This window comes from Oreochromis niloticus, linkage group LG7, assembly GCF_001858045.2.
Source record: "Oreochromis niloticus isolate F11D_XX linkage group LG7, O_niloticus_UMD_NMBU, whole genome shotgun sequence".
NCBI lineage: Eukaryota > Metazoa > Chordata > Actinopteri > Cichliformes > Cichlidae > Oreochromis > Oreochromis niloticus.
Window position 1 is genome coordinate 26,276,608 of NC_031972.2, and position 19,205 is coordinate 26,295,812.

The following is a 19,205-nucleotide window of genomic DNA, read 5'->3' on the forward strand; positions in this document are numbered from 1 at the left end:
ATGGGCAGTTATTTTGCGCCTTGGTTTTTCCACACGCTTCTTGCGACCCTGTTGACTATTTTGAATGAAACGCTTGATTGTTCGATGATCACGCTTCAGAAGCTTTGCAATTTTAAGACTGCTGCATCCCTCTGCAAGATATCTCACTATTTTTGACTTTTCTGAGCCTGTCAAGTCCTTCTTTTGACCCATTTTGCCAAAGGAAAGGAAGTTGCCTAATAATTATGCACACCTGATATAGGGTGTTGATGTCATTAGACCACACCCCTTCTCATTACAGAGATGCACATCACCTAACATGCTTAATTGGTAGTAGGCTTTCGAGCCTATACAGCTTGGAGTAAGACAACATGCATGAAGAGGATGATGTGGACAAAATACTCATTTGCCTAATAATTCTGCACTCCCTGTATTTAATACCATTATTTCAGTGTTATCAATGGAGTGCTATTTTGCAAAATCAGCAAAGGATTTAAATATAAACCAAAAAGAAAATTAACTATTTATGACTCCTAGACCCCCCTGGGTTTCTTTCATTTTGTAAAGTAGAAATGAAAGTAGAAATGTAAAGTGGGATTTTTAATGATTTTGTTGAACTGTTCTTTTTCCGGGGTGGAATGATTACACGTCATACGTCTTTAATGACTAGAAAATACGAATTGGGTGCACAAGGTTGAATTTTGGGGCGTGTGGTTATAATCCACACACAGTCAGATATATATAAATATACACCCCGACTAATATTTGGTTACATTTCCCACTTTTGATAGCCATCAACAAGCTTCTGGCATAAGCCTGGCTGGATATTTGACCACTCTACTTGGAAGATGGGGTTGGTGGGGTTAATTTACAGTTGGGGAAGTAATTATTTGAACCCCTGCTAAATTTGTAAGTTTGATCGATTACAAAGAACCGAACAGTGTCTAATTTTATGGTAGTTTTGTTTTACTGGAGAGACAGAATACCATCCAAAAATCCAGGAAAAAAACATATTACATAAAAGTTAGTTTAGGCTGGCTGTGGCATGGGATGATTTTTAGTGAATGATGAATGCTTTTATACACTGATAAAACAGCGCTACTGAAATGTAAGTCTTTTTTGACAGTTAATGTTTACTCTCAGTATGTGATGCACTACTGATGGAAGTAATGCAATTCAATTTTATTTTATATAGCGCCAAATCACAACAACAGCTGCCTCAATGCGTTTTATAAAAGGTAAAGACCCGACAATAATACAAAAGAGACAGAAAAAACCCCAACAATTATAAGACCCCTATGATCAAGCGCTTTGGCGACAGCGGGAAGGAAAAACTCACTTTTACCAGGAAGATACCTCAAACAGAACCAGCTCAGGGACTGGTGGCCATCTGTCGCGACCAGTTGGGGTGTGGGAAGGAAGACGGGACAAAGTAACAGACAAATAAAACAACAGTGGATGTGCAGTGGATTTCACTAATCACTATGGGTCACACTTCAAAATGAGAATTGCATCAGTACATATTACACATTACATTACACAGAGTTTTTAATTGCAGAGACAACTCCATTCATTTTGGGCATGTCATTTTCGAGCAGGAAGCTCAGAAAGCCCTTTGGTTTGATTTGGTTTGGTAGTGTGGGGCATTTAATAAACTCAGATTTATTTCACAGGCCTGGATTGGAAGAGTTAAGTAAAAAAAGAAAAAGAAAAGTTAGATGTCTTTGATTATGATGGTTTCCTGGTACCATATTGCCTAGAATTCTGCCATAAAATTGGCCATATACAATGGCGTCACTTTTTTTTCCTTTATATTCTTTGAAAACAGAAAATATTTTAATTAAAAATGCATACTCAGGCCAGTGTGAAAGTGTCAGTCTTCAGTATTTACAATATTTGCATTTCATTGTGATTAGCTGGTTAGCTTGCAGGTGCGGTAGAGGAGCACTTGGTGATTTCATGGGCAGAAATCTCTATGCAGACCACAGCCACACCAGAGAGCAGGATTTGACTTGATTGCTCAGTAGTTACTATTATTAATAGAATATTAAAAACTTGGATTTAATACCCACAATTCTAATAATTTTTAAGTTATTAAATATTTTTTTTTACCTTATGTTTATTTGTTTACTGTTACATTGATGTCTTTTTGCTCATGACTAAAGCAAGGGCAGACATGGTATTTTTATATATGATTTATGTGATTCTGCAGCAATAATCTGGCCTTGCTACAGAAATACAGACTGTTCTTGGTTTACCTGTACCTACCTAACTAATTTCCATAGCTGTTCCATTATTTGTGTGATATGATGAAAAAAGAAAGGAAATCTCACCCTGTAGCCGCTTCAATCACATCTACACACAGCAGACATTCACACGTTACAGTGTGTGTAATTGCCTTTGACACAAAGTGTGTTTCCCATCAGTGCGCATGCTCGCAGAGATGCTCTGTTACCCATTTGAATTGAGTGACACTGCAGTATGATCAGAAGTCTGAGAGTTTGTGGATCACTGAGACTCCTGGTGGCCAGATTTATTACTGCAGGCAGACTGCATCTTCTACAAACATCAGTAATTTACTGTGCAACTAAGCTGCCACCAAAAAGACAGATAATCACAAAGAGAGACAAACCATGCTGAGATAAAACAGCTGTCTCATCAGAAAGTTCATGTTTTCAGAACTGAGCCCTCGTGCTGTCACAGTGGGTTTATCAGTTATTTTTAGAGACACTCTAACTAGACAAGTGATGTTCTGCACAGCTAGAGAAAGTGAGCATATGTTGCTGCACTCACAGGGGTATAAGAGTGAAGAATAACACTTCTATCCTCTCCTCTTGTGGCTTCCTAATTACCTGTCAATGAAGTGAATGGAGTTAGAACCACTAGAGTACTGTATAAGCTTTGGAGTCTGATTATGTTCAGCAGCAAGTCCTACACATTATACTCAAACCACAGCATGGATAGCATATTGTTTCCTTTTCTCAAAGGTCATAAAATGCTTTCATGTCTAAGCTTTATTATTATAGCTTTGGTGGGAGTTGTTTGTGTAACTAAATCTCTCCGTTTCCTCCTTAAGAATGGTCTTAACGGGTTACACCTCGCCTCTAAAGAAGGCCACGTCAAAATGGTCTTGGAATTACTCCATGCTGGCATTGAGCTGGAAGCAACTACAAAGGTACATTTTTTTCTCTGTTCTCTCTGTTTCTATGTTTGCAACTTGACAGAAATGAGTGAACTGTCGTAACTGCCACACTTTCCCAAAACTTGTCTTATTTTACTATTTTAACTCAGGGTTTGTTCAGTTGAGTTGTAAATACTGGGACCAATGGAAAACTACACTTACCAGATACACAGATGCAGATACACAACAATTTTTATGTAATACTTTTGTATTTAAACACAGTTTAAATAGACAGTTTAAGTGTTTCTCATTTATAGTAAAGGTATTTATTGATGAACAACTAAAGAAACTAAAACAAAGTTTTCCTGCTTTTAGTCGGTATAGCTTTTTAATCTTATACACACTACACAGACTAGATTTCACTGTTGAGTTCTCAGTGTAGCGATCTAGGCCATTAGGCTGTAATAATTGCCCTCTCACTCACTTTAATTTTCTTTTCTCGCCTTCTCTGTGGTTTTTTTATGTGACCTCAAGAAAGGGAACACTGCTCTCCATATCGCAGCGCTGGCAGGGCAGGAGAAGGTGGTGGCTGAGCTCGTCAACTATGGTGCCAATGTTAATGCCCAGTCACATGTGAGTCGCCCCAAGCTGTGTAGAAGGGTCGAACGTATGAGCCAAGTGTGTCGAGTGTGTGTGTATGTGCATTTGTGCATGTTTTGTTCTTGTTGAATATGTGTCACAGGAGCTGGTAAGTCATTTCTCTGTATACATATATATATATGTATATATATGTGTATATATATATATATATATATCTGTACTGATAAACATGTGTACGTCTGTGTCCTCGGAAAGATAAGCACCTGTTTTGTATCCAGTACTTTATCCGTAAAGGTAAAGGTAGGATGCTTTTAAAATTGATACACTTTTTATTTTTGCAATTTTTATTCATCATTAATCTTTTAAAAAAGTGCAGTACAAAATTTTCTGACACCTCTTTGCTTTAAAGACAGAACCAATTCTGCTGGAAGCAGTTAATAATTAATAGGCATGATTGTTTGGGGCATTTTGGACAAGTTACCAAACTTTAGCTGTATCAGTGTCCGCTATCCATTCATGTAATCTAAGACTAACTGCATAATGTTTGGATTACACCTCTATGTAAATATGGGTGCTTTGAAAATAGTTATTCATGACTCCGGCTTTACCTTTGGATTGTTGTTCATAACTGCTCTAACTTTTGCATAGACGTATACATATGTATGCATATGTGTGTTTGTTTTCTGACATCACCACTTGCAGTATAGGTGGATGCCCGTGTCTTGGGTGTTTTTTCTACAAAATGTATTTATGTCCCAACAGAAAGGGTTCAGTCCTCTCTACATGGCAGCACAGGAGAACCATTTAGAAGTGGTCAAATTTCTGCTTGAAAATGGTGCCAATCAAAGTCTCCCAACTGAGGTATGTGTCTTCCAACAGCCTGTTTATTGTTGGGTGTTTCCTGACTAACCACACTGATGATGGGTCTTTACTATAAAAACTGTAGGATGTGTAGAGTAGTAAACAATTGTGCCAATGCAAGAGGGTTTACCAAATGGAAACACATGAGAGGATTTTTTGAAGTATTTTTATCTATACCTGAGTCTCTGAATCTTTATTTCCTTAATAAACAACAACAAAACTATAATTGTCAACAAACATTGCCGGATCATGTAATTACAATTAACAATAGGAAATAAATAGGAACTTATTTAGTGTTTTTAATTGATAGAACAAACGGAAATTGTGGGGCAAGAGGATATAACATCTCATTCTGGAACTGCTCAAACAATGTGAAATCACATTGTCTCTAACATACCTTCTCCCTGTATTATGCCTGCTTGTTCCATTTTGTTTTGGCCTACCTTTTCTGTCACCTATCAATGTTGCACACTGTTTTCATTGTAAGAGTCCTACAAAAAAAAATAGTCGCAGTCTATTTTTAGTGACAAAAAAAGTGGTTCATCCTTTAATTAACCTCCTCTTCTTCTTCTCTCCTCTCTGTTTCTCTTCTGCTCATTGTCCCCTCCCTCAGGATGGCTTCACTCCCCTTGCAGTGGCCCTCCAGCAGGGCCACGAAAACGTAGTGGCACTGCTCATCAACTATGGCACCAAGGGCAAGGTCCGCCTCCCTGCCCTGCACATTGCTGCAAGAAACGATGACACGCGCACTGCTGCAGTTCTCCTGCAGAACGACCCCAACCCCGATGTTCTTAGCAAGGTATACATTCACTGAGTATGAGTAAACTAAACTGTCAATAAGTCGGTCAAAAAGAAAAGATGTTGCATGAGCATAAAAATGCAGCTGATGAGGAAGTTCTTTCAATGAATTATACACATTTAAGGAAAATTCTGTAATCTCCTTCCTTCTTTTATCTGTAAACCTTTCACATTGTCCTTATTTAGTAAACATTTTAAACCATTGCTTGCTAATGCCCATTGTGTGTCTGTCTGTCTCTCTCTCTTTAGACTGGTTTCACACCTCTGCATATTGCAGCTCACTATGAAAATATGAGTGTAGCCCAGCTGCTGCTGAACAGAGGAGCGAATGTAAACTTCACCCCCAAGGTCAGTTTAATATTATAAAACAGAACGATTTGCTTTTCTATATATATATCTACATGCAGAAGCTTTCAATATAAATATAGCGGGGATATAAATTATACTATAATCATAAAACTGACTTGATTTATTAACTTTGATTATTTAGAATGGCATCACACCCCTTCATATAGCCTCTAGGAGGGGCAATGTAATGATGGTCAGACTATTGCTGGACAGAGGAGCACAGATTGATGCCAAAACTAAGGTACTATGCTGCAATTTAACATCTTCTACATTTCCCAGCCTGATTTTGGAGTTTCTTAATCTGCACTTCATGGTGTTTATTGCTTGTCTAATTTGCTTCACTTCTCTCTTTGTAGGATGAGCTGACTCCTCTCCACTGTGCAGCTAGGAATGGTCACGTTCGCATTATTGAGATCCTGCTAGAACACGGTGCTCCCATCCAGGCTAAAACTAAGGTAGGTGGATTTTATGAAATATTGCACTATGGCGGATCTATGGAGGTATGCTCTGTGGAAAAGAGGACTGAAAGTCGTTAGAAGCAAGACGGACTACAAGCTGCAAGAACCAGAGGTGGTGAAGTTAGATGAGTTCTAATACCTGGAGTCAACCATCCAAAGTAACAGACAGTGAACAAGAGAGGTGAAGAACAGAGTGCAAGCAGGGTGGACAGAAGAATAGCAGCAAGAGTGAAAGGGAAGGTTTTGAAGTTGGTAGTGAGACCAGCCATGATGTTTGTTTGGAGAAAGTGGTAAGTGACAAAAAGACAGGAGGCAGATACGGAAGTGGCAGAGGTGAAGATGCTTAGATTTTCATTGTCCATAACAAAAGTTTGTCTATTTGAGTGACAACTCAGGTTCAACAGTTTGGAGACACAGTTAGAGAGGCAACGCTGAGGTGATTTGGGCATGTGAAGAGGAGGTATAGTGGATATATTGGAGAAAGTCGGACATTGGTTAAATATAGAGCTGCCAGGCAGGATGACAAGAGGAACACTTCAGAGGAAGTTCATGGATGAAGTGAAGGAGAAGTTTGGTGTGACAGATGAGCATACTAGAAATAGGGTGAGATTCCTGACAGAAGGAGAAGCAATCACTATGGCTGCATGTTTCATTAATGTGGGGTCTTTTCCACATTTAGCTACTAAGAAAATCCCATGATGACTCAGTCAGTGACAACTCTCCAACCTGCTCTGCCTCCGTGTGGCCTACAGTTGATCACTGGAGTCCCTATTGTATTGTTCTCTCCTACAGAACGGTCTGTCCCCCATCCACATGGCAGCTCAGGGGGATCACATGGACTGTGTCAGGCAGCTACTCCAGTATAATGCTGAGATTGATGATATCACACTAGACCATTTAACTCCTCTTCATGTAGCAGCCCACTGCGGTCACCATCGCATGGCCAAAGTTCTCCTGGACAAGGGGGCCAAAGCCAATGCACGGGCTCTGGTGAGTAATCGTTTTCTTTTGAGATAATTTCTGTGGAAAGCTTTAGGCAATGAATGTGATCTCTATGGCATTCATACTTTCTAGGATCTTATTTTAATGAGGAACTAACTGTTGCAGTAATTTGATATTCTCTGTTTCTCAAAGTTGGCATAAATTCAGCTCACATTACTTTGTCTTCTGCCCTTAAATGAGTTATAGTTGTTGGCAGTTCAGCAAAATTATAAATTAGTAAAAAAAATGTTTATATTAAACCGTTTAAAAATAACTTTTTCTGTAATTTTGAGTTGAAAATGTACAACCCATTTTTAAACTGCAATGTCAAAAATCTTCAGCACAGTGATTTATTTCTGAGCTGTTTTTTACTATATTTTATGTTTGCAGAATGGCTTCACACCATTGCATATTGCTTGCAAGAAGAACCACATGCGGTCTATGGACCTGCTGCTTAAGCACTCTGCTTCCTTAGAGGCTGTCACAGAGGTAGGATGGTGTGACCACGAGGGAAAGGGTCTAAAAATTAACAAATACTTATCCCAATGTGCAAGCCCTCACCCTGAGTGTTGTATGGTACTTGACAGAGCTAATCACAGCTCTCTAAATCGCTGCCACCATCATTGATAGTGATCCACATAGGCCAGACAGAGGTGGCTAATGAGCTTAAATGTAATTTAGCCTATTTATAATGCATGAGTTTTGATTTGCTATTCTTGTCTGTTTTTTGTTCACAGTCTGGTCTCACTCCTCTTCATGTAGCAGCTTTCATGGGGCATCTGAACATAGTGAAAAACCTGCTCCAAAGAGGGGCTTCACCCAATGCTTCCAATGTGGTGAGCATTGGTTTTCTCATCCCAGAACAGAACAAATTGAATCCGACTGAAAGGGGAATAAAGTCACTCCTTTGGAGAACTGTTTTGTGGAATGCATATTAAATAATAATTAACTACTGGATTTCTGAAATTAAAAGGCCAATCTGAACCATGGCCTTTAATACTACGATAGTGGATTAAAACAAGATTTACTCTAAATTTAAAAAATATGTGTGCTTAAACTTTATCATAAAGTTTTAAAACTCAAAACAAATAAATATAGAAACCTTTCATTGTTCAGTTGTTACAGATGGATGAACTGAAAATGTCAGTATATATTGACATTATATACATTATATACACATTTGGGGTGCTATTTTGTCATTTGAGTAACTGCCTGTATTTATCTACATCAGAAAGTGGAGACTCCCCTTCATATGGCCTCCAGAGCAGGACACTGTGAAGTTGCTCAGTTCCTGCTCCAGAACTCAGCACAAGTGGATGCCAAGGCTAAGGTATTGCTGAGTAGTAGTACTAGTAGTACTACTAGTAATAGTACCTTATTCAGCACCCAAAACAAACTTACAAATGATCGTGCAACAATTATCAGTCAATCACTGATCTTTTTAAGTTGTCACAAACAATCCATAAAGGCTGTTTCATGTACACAGTGGCAGGTTTTATTAGGGGTGATGTTTAATTTTCCGATGCTCAGCTGTATCTTTTTTCCAACTTGAACTAAACTCATTGTCCTCTATGTCCAGGATGACCAGACACCTTTACACTGTGCAGCCCGTATGGGCCACAAGGAGCTCGTCAAGCTGCTCCTTGAGCACAAGGCCAGCCCTGACTCAGCTACAACTGCAGGTCACACACCTTTACACATTGCAGCACGTGAAGGACATGTCCAGACTATTCGAATATTATTGGATGCTGGAGCGGAGCAAATAAAGATGACAAAGGTAAAATCGGAATCAAGATTAAATGCTCAGTTAGTGCAGACCGTGTTTTATTGCTAACTGAGCCGCTTTTGGCAAAAGATGACCATTGAGGCTGTTTGAGCTTTTAGATTCTGTTCTGTCTTATACTAAGTTAAAATAATTTTATCAGCTAAATATAAGCACAGATAACCACAAATAGTTACATATAGTAAAACCCCATATTCAGAAACATTGTGGTGTACAGATGCAACTGAATCTTTGACAAACATCTCAGTCTTTTCTTCTTCTTCTTTTGAGTAGAAAGGTTTCACTCCCCTCCATGTGGCCTCCAAATACGGAAAGGTAGATGTGGCTGAACTCCTTCTGGAAAGAGGAGCAAACCCAAATGCAGCTGGGAAGGTGAGCCAGTCTGTACTTTTGTTGACAGGCAGTGAGGAGCAGTTCATTCTGCAAGTTTGACCCCAACCCGAGATAATTTTACTTTCAGCTAATTGATTGATTACCATGGTATGTGTTTCATATATACATGTTTCTGTGTGGTTTTTTTGCGTATGTGTGTGCATCTGTGGGTTATATATATGTACATGCGTATGTGTGTGTGTGTATGTGTGTGTGTTTGTGGTTAACAGAACGGTCTGACACCCCTTCATGTGGCCGTCCATCACAACAACCTGGATGTTGTTAAACTCCTGGTCAGCAAGGGAGGATCTGCACACAGCACTGCCCGAGTAAGATGTTCACACATATGTGTGTGTGCACATTAGAGGCAGGCCATAACCTGCCAATCCATGACAGTCATACAAAACAGGCTAAATTAGAGTCATTCTCAAGCATACATTGACTTGCATAGCAAACTTTGTACTTGCAAGTGCTCTCTCACAGCAGCGTTTAAGTTTTATGCTGGAAGAATAGCAATGTCCACTTTTTTATGTGTCTGTTTGTCCTTGTTTCTCTCTGCAGAATGGATACACTCCCCTTCACATAGCAGCCAAGCAGAACCAGATGGAGGTGGCCAGTTGTCTTCTTCAGAATGGGGCATCACCCAATTCTGAGTCCCTCCAAGGCATCACGCCCCTACACCTGGCTTCACAGGAGGGACGGCCTGACATGGTGGCTCTGCTCATTTCCAAACAGGCCAACGTAAATCTTGGAAACAAGGTATAATATTAGAATGGAGCAAACTGATCATTTTCTAAAGAGTAAAGTTGAATTCCTGTAGTTTTATATGTGCTTTTTAAAAATAATTATTAGATTAATATACTGTCCAAACAATAGATAAACTATGATGTTTGTTCCTCTGGTTGTTCTTTGTAGAATGGACTGACTCCTCTGCATCTTGTGGCCCAGGAGGGTCACGTGGGCATCGCAGACACTTTGGTCAAACAGGGGGCATCTGTTTATGCTGCTTCACGTGTAATTTCCACTGAATACACATAGTCATAAAATAGCATGTGTGATGAACTGAAAAGATGGCATCTTTTGTCTTTATACAGTCTTGTGCACCAAATGACTCACCACATATTTGCTCGATATTTAGACTGATAATTAATGGGTATCACTAAAGCAACTAAACAACAGCTTGCTGTCTTTCTCTCTTTGGCTCAGATGGGCTACACACCCCTTCATGTGGCCTGTCATTATGGCAACATCAAGATGGTGAAGTTCCTTCTGCAGCAGCAGGCTCACGTGAACGCCAAGACTAGGGTAAAATTCTTTGTCAGCACCCCCTTTTTTTTATCATATTTAGTTTCTTCTCTTTTTCGTCAAAACTTTTTTATCGCTTTCGTTTTTTGCTGCAGATGGGCTACACCCCTCTGCACCAGGCAGCCCAGCAGGGCCACACAGATATTGTCACACTCTTGCTGAAGCATGGAGCCCAACCCAATGAGATTACCTCGGTGAGAAACTTTTACTAAACCCTTCCTTGTGCAGCAGTTTTTCTGAGGGAACAAACAAGTGATAATAAATAAAGAAATTGCCATCAGTAGATTAGATTCAGATTACAGCATATCATCATCATGATCATCGCTCTCTTGACTGATAAACATTCCTATCCTGTTAAATATTTCTCTGTAAACTTTTTTTCACATGCACAATGTATGTATGTTCACTGTCAAGACTATTTTTTACTTTTTTAGTTGCCGGGTGTACTCTGGAGCTAGAGCTCCCCAACTAAAATTGATGGTGCATCCTATTTTGTCTATCCATTTATTTTACATCACTATTTTTAATTTTTGATACTTTGTTCAGAGAAAATTGATTCTTTTTACATCAATACATACACCTGACAGCCCTTATTGGCTAGTTAGATTTTAAATTAAGATTTTGACATGCACAATTTATGAAAGGCCTGAAAGACGCAGTTTAAGACCTAGTAATTAAACCCCAAAATTAAATAACTTTTTTTTGTCTTTCTATTCACTAGTTTTGATATATTAGAAGTTTGGACATGTGTATATCTATGGTGGACACTGTTCTGTATATGTTTATTGCAGCCTGTAGGATATATCAGTTAACTTTTTGCCTTCATAATTCTTCATTTACTACAGTTATCTGTATTTTGACTAAATGCATTATGTTGTAGATGTGTACCGTAATTCTAAAAACAATGTTTCTTACAGGACTCCATGCAGTCATGATAAACTAAGTATACCTTGTAGCTTGTAGAACAACCTTTAGCCACAACAACTTGAAATAATGATTTGCTGTATGACTTTATAATTTACAACATTGTATTAGTTTATGGAGGTTTGCAGGCATTCATTTATCTACAGATCTCTTATGGTCCCATCACAGCATTACAATCAGGCTAAGGTCTGCACTTTGACTGGGCCACTGTGACACCTTGATTCTTTTCTTTTTCGCCCATGCTGTTGTATACCAGCCAACCTTTAGCTCTTGGACAGATGGCCTCAAATGTGACAGATTTCATGGTCAACTCAATGAATGCAAGGCGCCCAGTTTCCAAGCCGCAAAACAAACCCAAATCATCACCCATCCAGTACCAGCATGCTTGGCAGATGACATGAGGTATTTGTTTTTGCCAAACATGGTGCTGAGCAGTATGGCCAAACATCTCCTCTTTGGCCTTGTATGTCCAAAAACCTCTTGTGGTTTCTTCAGATGCAACTTGGCAAACTTCAGCCATACTGCCATGTTCTTTTGAAGGAGAGGAGGCTTCTTCCCGGCAACCACTTCAAATAGACCATACTTGTTGAATATTTTTCTAATTGTGCTGTCATGGATTTTAACAGTCAACATGCTAGCAGAGACCTGTAGAATCAGGGCTGTAGCTCTTGGGTTTTTTGCACTTTCTGAGCGTTGTAGAGAATCTGTTGGGATGTTCACTCCTGGGAAGATTGTGGTATTGTGTCTCCAAACACCTGAATGCTTTGAGATCTGCAAAATCTCTGATCTTCTACTTTTGTTTTTTTACAGGACTCTAAAATCGTTCTTTTTCACGAGAGTTTATGTTTTGTACAGGAAAGAATAAAGTTCTTAAAATCTGTGGAAATGTTTTTAGTAATTTTAATTATCTGTTACCGTGTAGAACGGCACGTCTCCCCTGGGCATTGCTAAGAGGCTGGGTTACATCTCTGTCATTGATGTGCTCAAGCTGGTAACCGAGGAGTCCGTTTCTGCGGTGAGCATGGTTCACCTAGTTACACCGTACATGAAGAAGAAATGTTGACGCACCATGATCAGATGTTCACTGAGCAAACTCTGTTTTCGTAAGCACATTCAGCTCCCTCACTGCTTGCAAATTAATTGCCACACTGGTTCTCCACAGATCACGACAGAGAAGCATCGGATGAGTTTCCCCGAAACTGTAGATGAGATTTTGGATGTTTCAGAGGATGAAGGTAGGCTATCTTATTTGATTATGTTAAAAGCATCAACTGTGCAGCTTTGATAATTAACTTTCAGCTCTGATTTTGGTAGAAGACGAGCACATGGGAAGTACACTGACATGTCGAAGTACCAGCATGAATTTGACTGTATATGTGCGACTGTTTATAACACCCTTTTCCATTTGTCTTGTAGGGGTTGCCCAGCTAACGTTAGGTAGGACTGTGTCTGTATCTCTGCCTTGTCCGGTCCGGTGACTCATGAACTTGTGCCTTCATTGCAGTTGCACTTTCTCATTTTCTCTGTGTGTCACTAATTGTCTTTCTAATCAGTTCTACTCTCGACTCCAGCCCTGTTTGTTATCCTCTATTTCTCTGTCTTATCTTTGATCTCTCCTTTTCTCCCTCTTGTTCAGAGATTTGCTTTTTCTTTAAAAAGTCTGTTTGTCATCAGCATGTAGTCACAACATTTTCCTTTTACCAGCACATATCTGGTCATGGATCTATCATTGACAGAACTCCAGTATTTCTGTATTTAAAAAGATAAATGGCTCCCTCCCAGTGCAGCGTTGCTCTTCCACCTGACTTTTACAGTGTAATTGATCCATAAACGGATAAAACACACACTGTGGCAAAGCTGTGACACCTTCCAGCAAACAGCTTCAGTTTATGCAGTCATTGGTCTGCCGTAAAGAATCTCAAAATTAAACCAAATTCGAATCTTTTCAACACGTTTTGGAAGCATTTTTTCATAAATTTCCTTTTGCAATGTGTTTTCTTGTTTTTATACTTGTTTAATTTTCTCACTTTTTTCTTCTTTAACATTTTTTTGCTTCGTTTTCCTGAACAGCTTATACGAATGGGTGCTAAACTGTCTGTCTTGTGAAGCGGTTTATAGTTGTTGTTATGATTATTATTTTAGTATCATTCCTATTTAATAATTAAGGTGTTTTCTCCTACACAGAAACAACCATCACCACATGTGATTTCATCTTTAATGGGCATGCTCACTAAAAAAGCTGTCACCAGGTGCCTTGCAGTTTGCTGTCCATGCAGTGTCCTAAACTGTGTTGATATTCACTGTCTTACCAATCCTCTTCTTTCACTACTTTGGTTTCCATCGGCTCTGGTTGTATGTTGGTTTGACTCCATTGCTTGGACTAAAATGTTTGGAACTGCTTTGTGGCCATTTTTTTCTGTGGTTTGGTGAAGGGATGGGAAGGATGGTGGAGTAGTAATTAAAGATTTCATCTGAGGATTAAATCAAAATTGACTTTACTCGAATTTGAAGTGGAAAGCTCGAGGTTTTGAGAGCATTTCTCATACAATGCATTTTGAAACAAGTTGAAATGTATTGAGATAAAATGACATTTATTGGGAGAACTTGTCATTAATTTAAAAAACATCTTTGAATTGAGATTGGAACAAGTTTACACCGTATCCCCCCGGTGTCATCCTTTTCTCTCTTACTTCCTTATGTGCTCCTTGCAACCTGTTCCTTACCACTTATTTTTCTCTTTGTTCATTTTCCACCTTCTCTCTAAACATTTCTTTTAAATTTTACCACAGGAGACGAGTTGCTGGGGATGGATGGAGCTCGCTATTTGAAGCTTGATGATTTTAAGGACCAGGACGATGACTTTCTCTCCCCAAAGAAGACGCTCAGAGACTTTGAGGGCGGCATGGGCACCACGTAAGTCAGTGTGTGGCGTGATGAGTCTTTATGTGAAGAATGCCTAATATGATATAATTGAAAATGAAATTTGAGCTGGCAATTAAATTACTGACATAGCTCATTTATCCTTGCCTTAGATTATGAGAAGTAGCAGAGTGAGCTCATATGATTTTATTAGAATTTTGACAGCGGTGTCATATTCAGCCATGGCTTCTTGTCTTACCTTATTCCTACCTCCTCTTCGACAGTCCGTATTCTCCTGCTATTCCCAGGATCCCCTGTGTGTCACCAGAGACAGTTATGCTGGATCAGGTATGCTTAGCTCGTGACTAAGAGTGGCTTTGTAAGCATTTGTTACTTTATCTTATCCTCCTGAGACCTGAGCTCTCGTTCGAATACTTTTCTAATTTCTCCTAGCTATTTGGGATTACTTGGACCTGATAAGTATACAAACCAAGCTTCCTCTTTGAATAGGAAGGCGTTGATTTGTTACATAGTTGTTACATTAATTTAAGTTAACATTGCTTAACAATCACTTTCTTGTGCAGAATGAAGTTTTTAAGGTGAAAAAAGAGGCTCTCAGGAGGCTATAGAAGACAGATATTCAAATGGAAACATCACTAACTTATATTATTAAACCAGCTTCTGACTTTTATTCATACCTCTTCTTTTTATATTGTCTTCTCTCCGCTTCATGTTTTATATCACCTCTTTCTCTTCTTATCTCAGTCTTTCCCTCCCACTTTTCTCTGGTTTAATCTTTTCAGTCATAGCTGTTTTACTGCCTCAATTTCTCACTGTTTTCCATTTTTCTTTCTCCCTCTCTGACCTCAGCACACCCCCGTCCCCTTGCCAAAAGAATATGATGAAGATTCTCTTATCCCAAGCAGTCCAGCTACTGAGACTTCAGACAATGTCAGCCCCGTAGCCAGCCCTATTCACACTGGGTGAGTTATTAAATTGTTTTTCTGCCCGTTAAACCGCATTTTTAAAATTGCTTTTATGTTAAACAATATCAGTCGCCGATGCTGGATTATTATTATAGAACGTGTTTTGGCAGACTGTGAAATTTCTGGTTTTTACAAAAAAGTAAAAGGAAAAAAAGTGCAGATAGTGCAGACTTGTTAAAAGCCTATGATGATAGTCAGAAGCATACTATATTTATCATCTATTTTTCTCTTAACCTGATTATAATTTACAAAATTGTTCAAACTCTAATGTGACTAACATTTAAAACTGGCAACTGATTCCATTAATTCATCAGGAAAGAGTCTACTGAGGTGATAATTTATGTGACAATAGCATCCTTTTCTAATAGACAATCTAAAGTACTCTGTAAACTACCACGAAAAAGGGCCTAGGTAAATGCAGTCCATTTATGTTTTAATGTTATTACATAGAGATATGATACCAAAAGATAAATGGTGGTTGTAATGATTATCAGTGATGATCACAATGATTACAATCCAAATTTACAGATATCTTGTATTTAAATGAACTGTTTTCCAGCAATAAACACTTTAATTTATTAATTATGCAAAGTCATAATTTGCTCTATCTGTAGCTCCATGAGTCAGCTTTTGAAATTGTGAGTGTGAAAAGGTGACCTCACACATAGAGACACCTGTATTAAGCCACCGGTATAATGCAGGAGAAGCAGAATGGGGCTCTCTTTCAAATCTTTTCACATCATTCTTGCTGAGCATTGCTGCAGATCACTCGTTCTCCCCTGTCATATCCAGACAAGCAAATGAAAAGAGCGCCTACACAGTGCATTGATGTCTTCTTTATGAATAGCATAAAGCATGAGCAGGCAAACCAGATCAATTCAAAATACTGCTGAACAAACAGCACATGACTAATCTGTTCCCATCTCATACAGCTGGAGGATTTCCCTGAGGAAAGTCCAGTCTTTGTTTTTTTTTCTTTCTGTCCTGTTTTATTTATGTTTAAATGTGTTTTGATAAAGTAAAGTTTACATGTTGTTAATTTAATGGCACCGTTTAACTCAGCTTCCTGGTGAGTTTCATGGTGGATGCCCGAGGGGGCTCCATGCGAGGCAGCAGGCACCATGGCCTACGAGTGATCATCCCTCCCCGAACCTGCGCTGCACCGACGCGCATCACTTGCCGTCTCGTTAAACCCCAGAAACTGAGCACGCCTCCTCCACTAGTGGAGGGCGAGGGCCTCGCTAGCCGGATCATCTCCCTGGGGCCATCCAGTATGCAGTTCCTCGGGTAAATCAGACCTTTCTTTGGTTTATTAACTGTATTTGACAGGATTTGACTGTGCATTTACAGTCAAAGCGATGTAAAGTTACAGAGAATATAGGGATCATCTACGGTACATAATATCTTAAAAATATTTTAAAAATCCATAGAAAGTATTGTACACAAAGGACTAGGTTGAAAACCAATGCTGAAAGGTCCACAGTCATACTTGGATGATGTATCATGATGTTTTCTGAAAACCATTGTGCGTGAACACTGGTAATTTTTGATTGTACAATGTAAAATTCCAACCAAGCACTGAGAAACATAAAAAGCCTTCATAAACATGTCGTCTCTGGACATAAGCTCATTTAAAGAGGACCAGGTCTGACCAATCAAAGTGCATGACTCTTTTTAGAAGTCACACATGTTGCATCTTCTAAGCTGTAAACAAGCACTTCAAAAGGCTGTGTATTAGTGCAAATGGCATTGATAACTTGTACTGTTAATGTTAGTCTGGGCTCTGAACCAACTGCCCTGTGGTCCAGACTTGTCATCAATTTGAATGTTTTGGCACATTGTGAAATAAAATAATACCACAGGTCAGGCCTCAGTCTGATGAGCACCACACCAGGCAATTAGGGAAATACATTTGACTTTCAAAACTACAGCAGTTACTCTTCTTTGTTCCCCAAAATCTATAGAGTGTCATTAAAAGATGAAGATAAAGAGGATGAAACATGCACCTGTCCTACCTTTTTCTAAAAACTTTTCTGACATTTCGTTCACAGACCAGTGATAGTAGAAATCCCTCACTTTGCCTCATTGGGACGAGGAGACAGAGAGCTTGTGGTGCTCCGCAGTGAGAACGGCTCGGTCTGGAAGGAACATCGCAATCGCTATGGCGACGAAGTGCTGGAAACTATTCTGAATGGCATGGATGAAGGTTAGTGGGATGGTAATGGATGTCGCCTGTCCGGGAAACCTTGAGGGGTTGTATTAATCTTGATGTATGTCCCCGGAGTTACAGAAGACAAGCATAGGAAGGTTTTTTTAAACACAGAAGCTGCCTCCACAGCATCAGACAGGCTTTATTCCCATAAAGTGTTCATTTAAGACTGAATTTTTCAGCTATCCTAACACCTACCATTACCCTCTTTTTCTTTCCTCTTTATCTCTTTTCTCTGCTTTTCTCCACTCTTTCACCTTAATATAGACTTGGAGAGCCAAGAGGAGCTGGAGAAGAAGAGAATCCGTCGAATTATCTCTACTGACTTCCCCCTCTACTTTGCAGTAGTGTCTCGTATACAGCAGGAGAGTGATCTCATTGGTCCAGAGGGCGGTCGGCTGACCAGTAAGCTGGTCCCTCAAGTTGAGGCTATCTTCCCTGAGACTGCTGTCACCAAGAGAGTGAGGCTGGGACTGCAGGTGAGAAGATGAATTGAAAAGAATCTTTGCACACGTACACCTTTCATAATTGCTTGAGTGTTCAACACAAAAACAGATGTTCGAATGAGAAAACAACCAAGACTGTGCCAACATGTTTGCCTCTGGCCTCATTTTCTGTTTGTGCTGCTTTCAGACTGAGAATTGACAGATTTCATGCCATGAAGTTGATGTTCTGTCTGTTTGACCAATGAGTCTGAAAATGCTCGAGTTTTGCTATCAGTCATAGAGACCTGACGTGAGACTTGAAGAGGCAGACTGATTTATTTCAGTATTATAAACCTTGATGCTAGAAGAAAGGTCATCACTTGTCATTTGAGATCTCCCATCAAATAGTAAATCTATATTTCATTCAGCGTTTTGTGATGTAGCGTCAGCTATTATTGGTATTACTGTAAATCATGTACATTTTTTAAAAGTTATTTTTTCTTGCCTTGCATTTCATCTTGATAAATTTGCTTTGGTTTATTCAATAAAAATATAAACAATAAATCTACTTCACAAAAATAGAGCTGTAACAAGCAGTGATGTCAAACCAATAGGAAGAAAATTTTCTCAATTTTTAAACACTGACAATAAGAATTTAATTGATAGAATAGGTTAATATAGAAAAAAATATCTGCCCTGCCAAACAGGAGCTTTTGGCAAATGTATGACTGGCTGTTACTCATCCAGACCTCTGCAGACACCCGTATGGGAACTTGGCACATACTCATGCTGACTGATCTCTTTTCACACTACACCTACACTTGGCTTTGTTTTCCATAGCAGAAAGATTATGTAGGATTATGGCTTCTTCATTTCTATTGTTTGGTCACTTGAGTGTACATCGTTTATGTTCTTTGTCATGGCACTAATGTTATGTACGTAAGGAGATTGCACGAGTTTTGCTTTGCCTTATGCTCGTCTGTTTTCCTTTTTATCCAGCCATTCGTCACTCCTCAGTTCCCTGATTTTAAGTTGTGAGCCACAGTGACCGAGCTGATGCACTGATCTGAGTTTATGAATTTGTTGCATGTGTGAGTATGGTTGGGAGTTTGAAGTTTTAGCCTATTGTACATTTGCTTTTATGGTTTGTTTTGCTTTTTTAAAATATTTTGTTTAATTGTTTGTTGATCCTTGTG

General features: G+C 39.1%; 1 protein-coding gene across 4 annotated transcripts in view; it reads left to right on the forward strand.

Annotated features, from left to right (window-relative positions):
* LOC100711105 (ankyrin-1) overlaps positions 1 to 19,205 on the forward strand; it is an 80,259-nt gene that overhangs the window by 38,456 nt on the left and 22,598 nt on the right. For 3 of the 4 annotated variants that reach the window (XM_025909339.1, XM_025909342.1, XM_025909341.1), the window contains exons 3-29: positions 3,056 to 3,154; positions 3,635 to 3,733; positions 4,463 to 4,561; positions 5,175 to 5,360; positions 5,609 to 5,707; positions 5,850 to 5,948; positions 6,064 to 6,162; positions 6,958 to 7,155; positions 7,537 to 7,635; positions 7,884 to 7,982; positions 8,378 to 8,476; positions 8,726 to 8,923; positions 9,203 to 9,301; positions 9,532 to 9,630; positions 9,863 to 10,060; positions 10,217 to 10,315; positions 10,508 to 10,606; positions 10,702 to 10,800; positions 12,453 to 12,545; positions 12,693 to 12,765; positions 12,947 to 12,967; positions 14,320 to 14,443; positions 14,674 to 14,737; positions 15,260 to 15,372; positions 16,438 to 16,662; positions 17,427 to 17,581; positions 17,852 to 18,063. In XM_025909339.1, coding sequence (XP_025765124.1) covers positions 3,056 to 3,154; positions 3,635 to 3,733; positions 4,463 to 4,561; positions 5,175 to 5,360; positions 5,609 to 5,707; positions 5,850 to 5,948; positions 6,064 to 6,162; positions 6,958 to 7,155; positions 7,537 to 7,635; positions 7,884 to 7,982; positions 8,378 to 8,476; positions 8,726 to 8,923; positions 9,203 to 9,301; positions 9,532 to 9,630; positions 9,863 to 10,060; positions 10,217 to 10,315; positions 10,508 to 10,606; positions 10,702 to 10,800; positions 12,453 to 12,545; positions 12,693 to 12,765; positions 12,947 to 12,967; positions 14,320 to 14,443; positions 14,674 to 14,737; positions 15,260 to 15,372; positions 16,438 to 16,662; positions 17,427 to 17,581; positions 17,852 to 18,063 — 3,246 coding nt within the window. The remainder of the gene's footprint in view (positions 1 to 3,055; positions 3,155 to 3,634; positions 3,734 to 4,462; positions 4,562 to 5,174; positions 5,361 to 5,608; positions 5,708 to 5,849; positions 5,949 to 6,063; positions 6,163 to 6,957; positions 7,156 to 7,536; positions 7,636 to 7,883; positions 7,983 to 8,377; positions 8,477 to 8,725; positions 8,924 to 9,202; positions 9,302 to 9,531; positions 9,631 to 9,862; positions 10,061 to 10,216; positions 10,316 to 10,507; positions 10,607 to 10,701; positions 10,801 to 12,452; positions 12,546 to 12,692; positions 12,766 to 12,946; positions 12,968 to 14,319; positions 14,444 to 14,673; positions 14,738 to 15,259; positions 15,373 to 16,437; positions 16,663 to 17,426; positions 17,582 to 17,851; positions 18,064 to 19,205) is intronic. The other variant, XM_025909340.1, reaches the window with a different exon arrangement.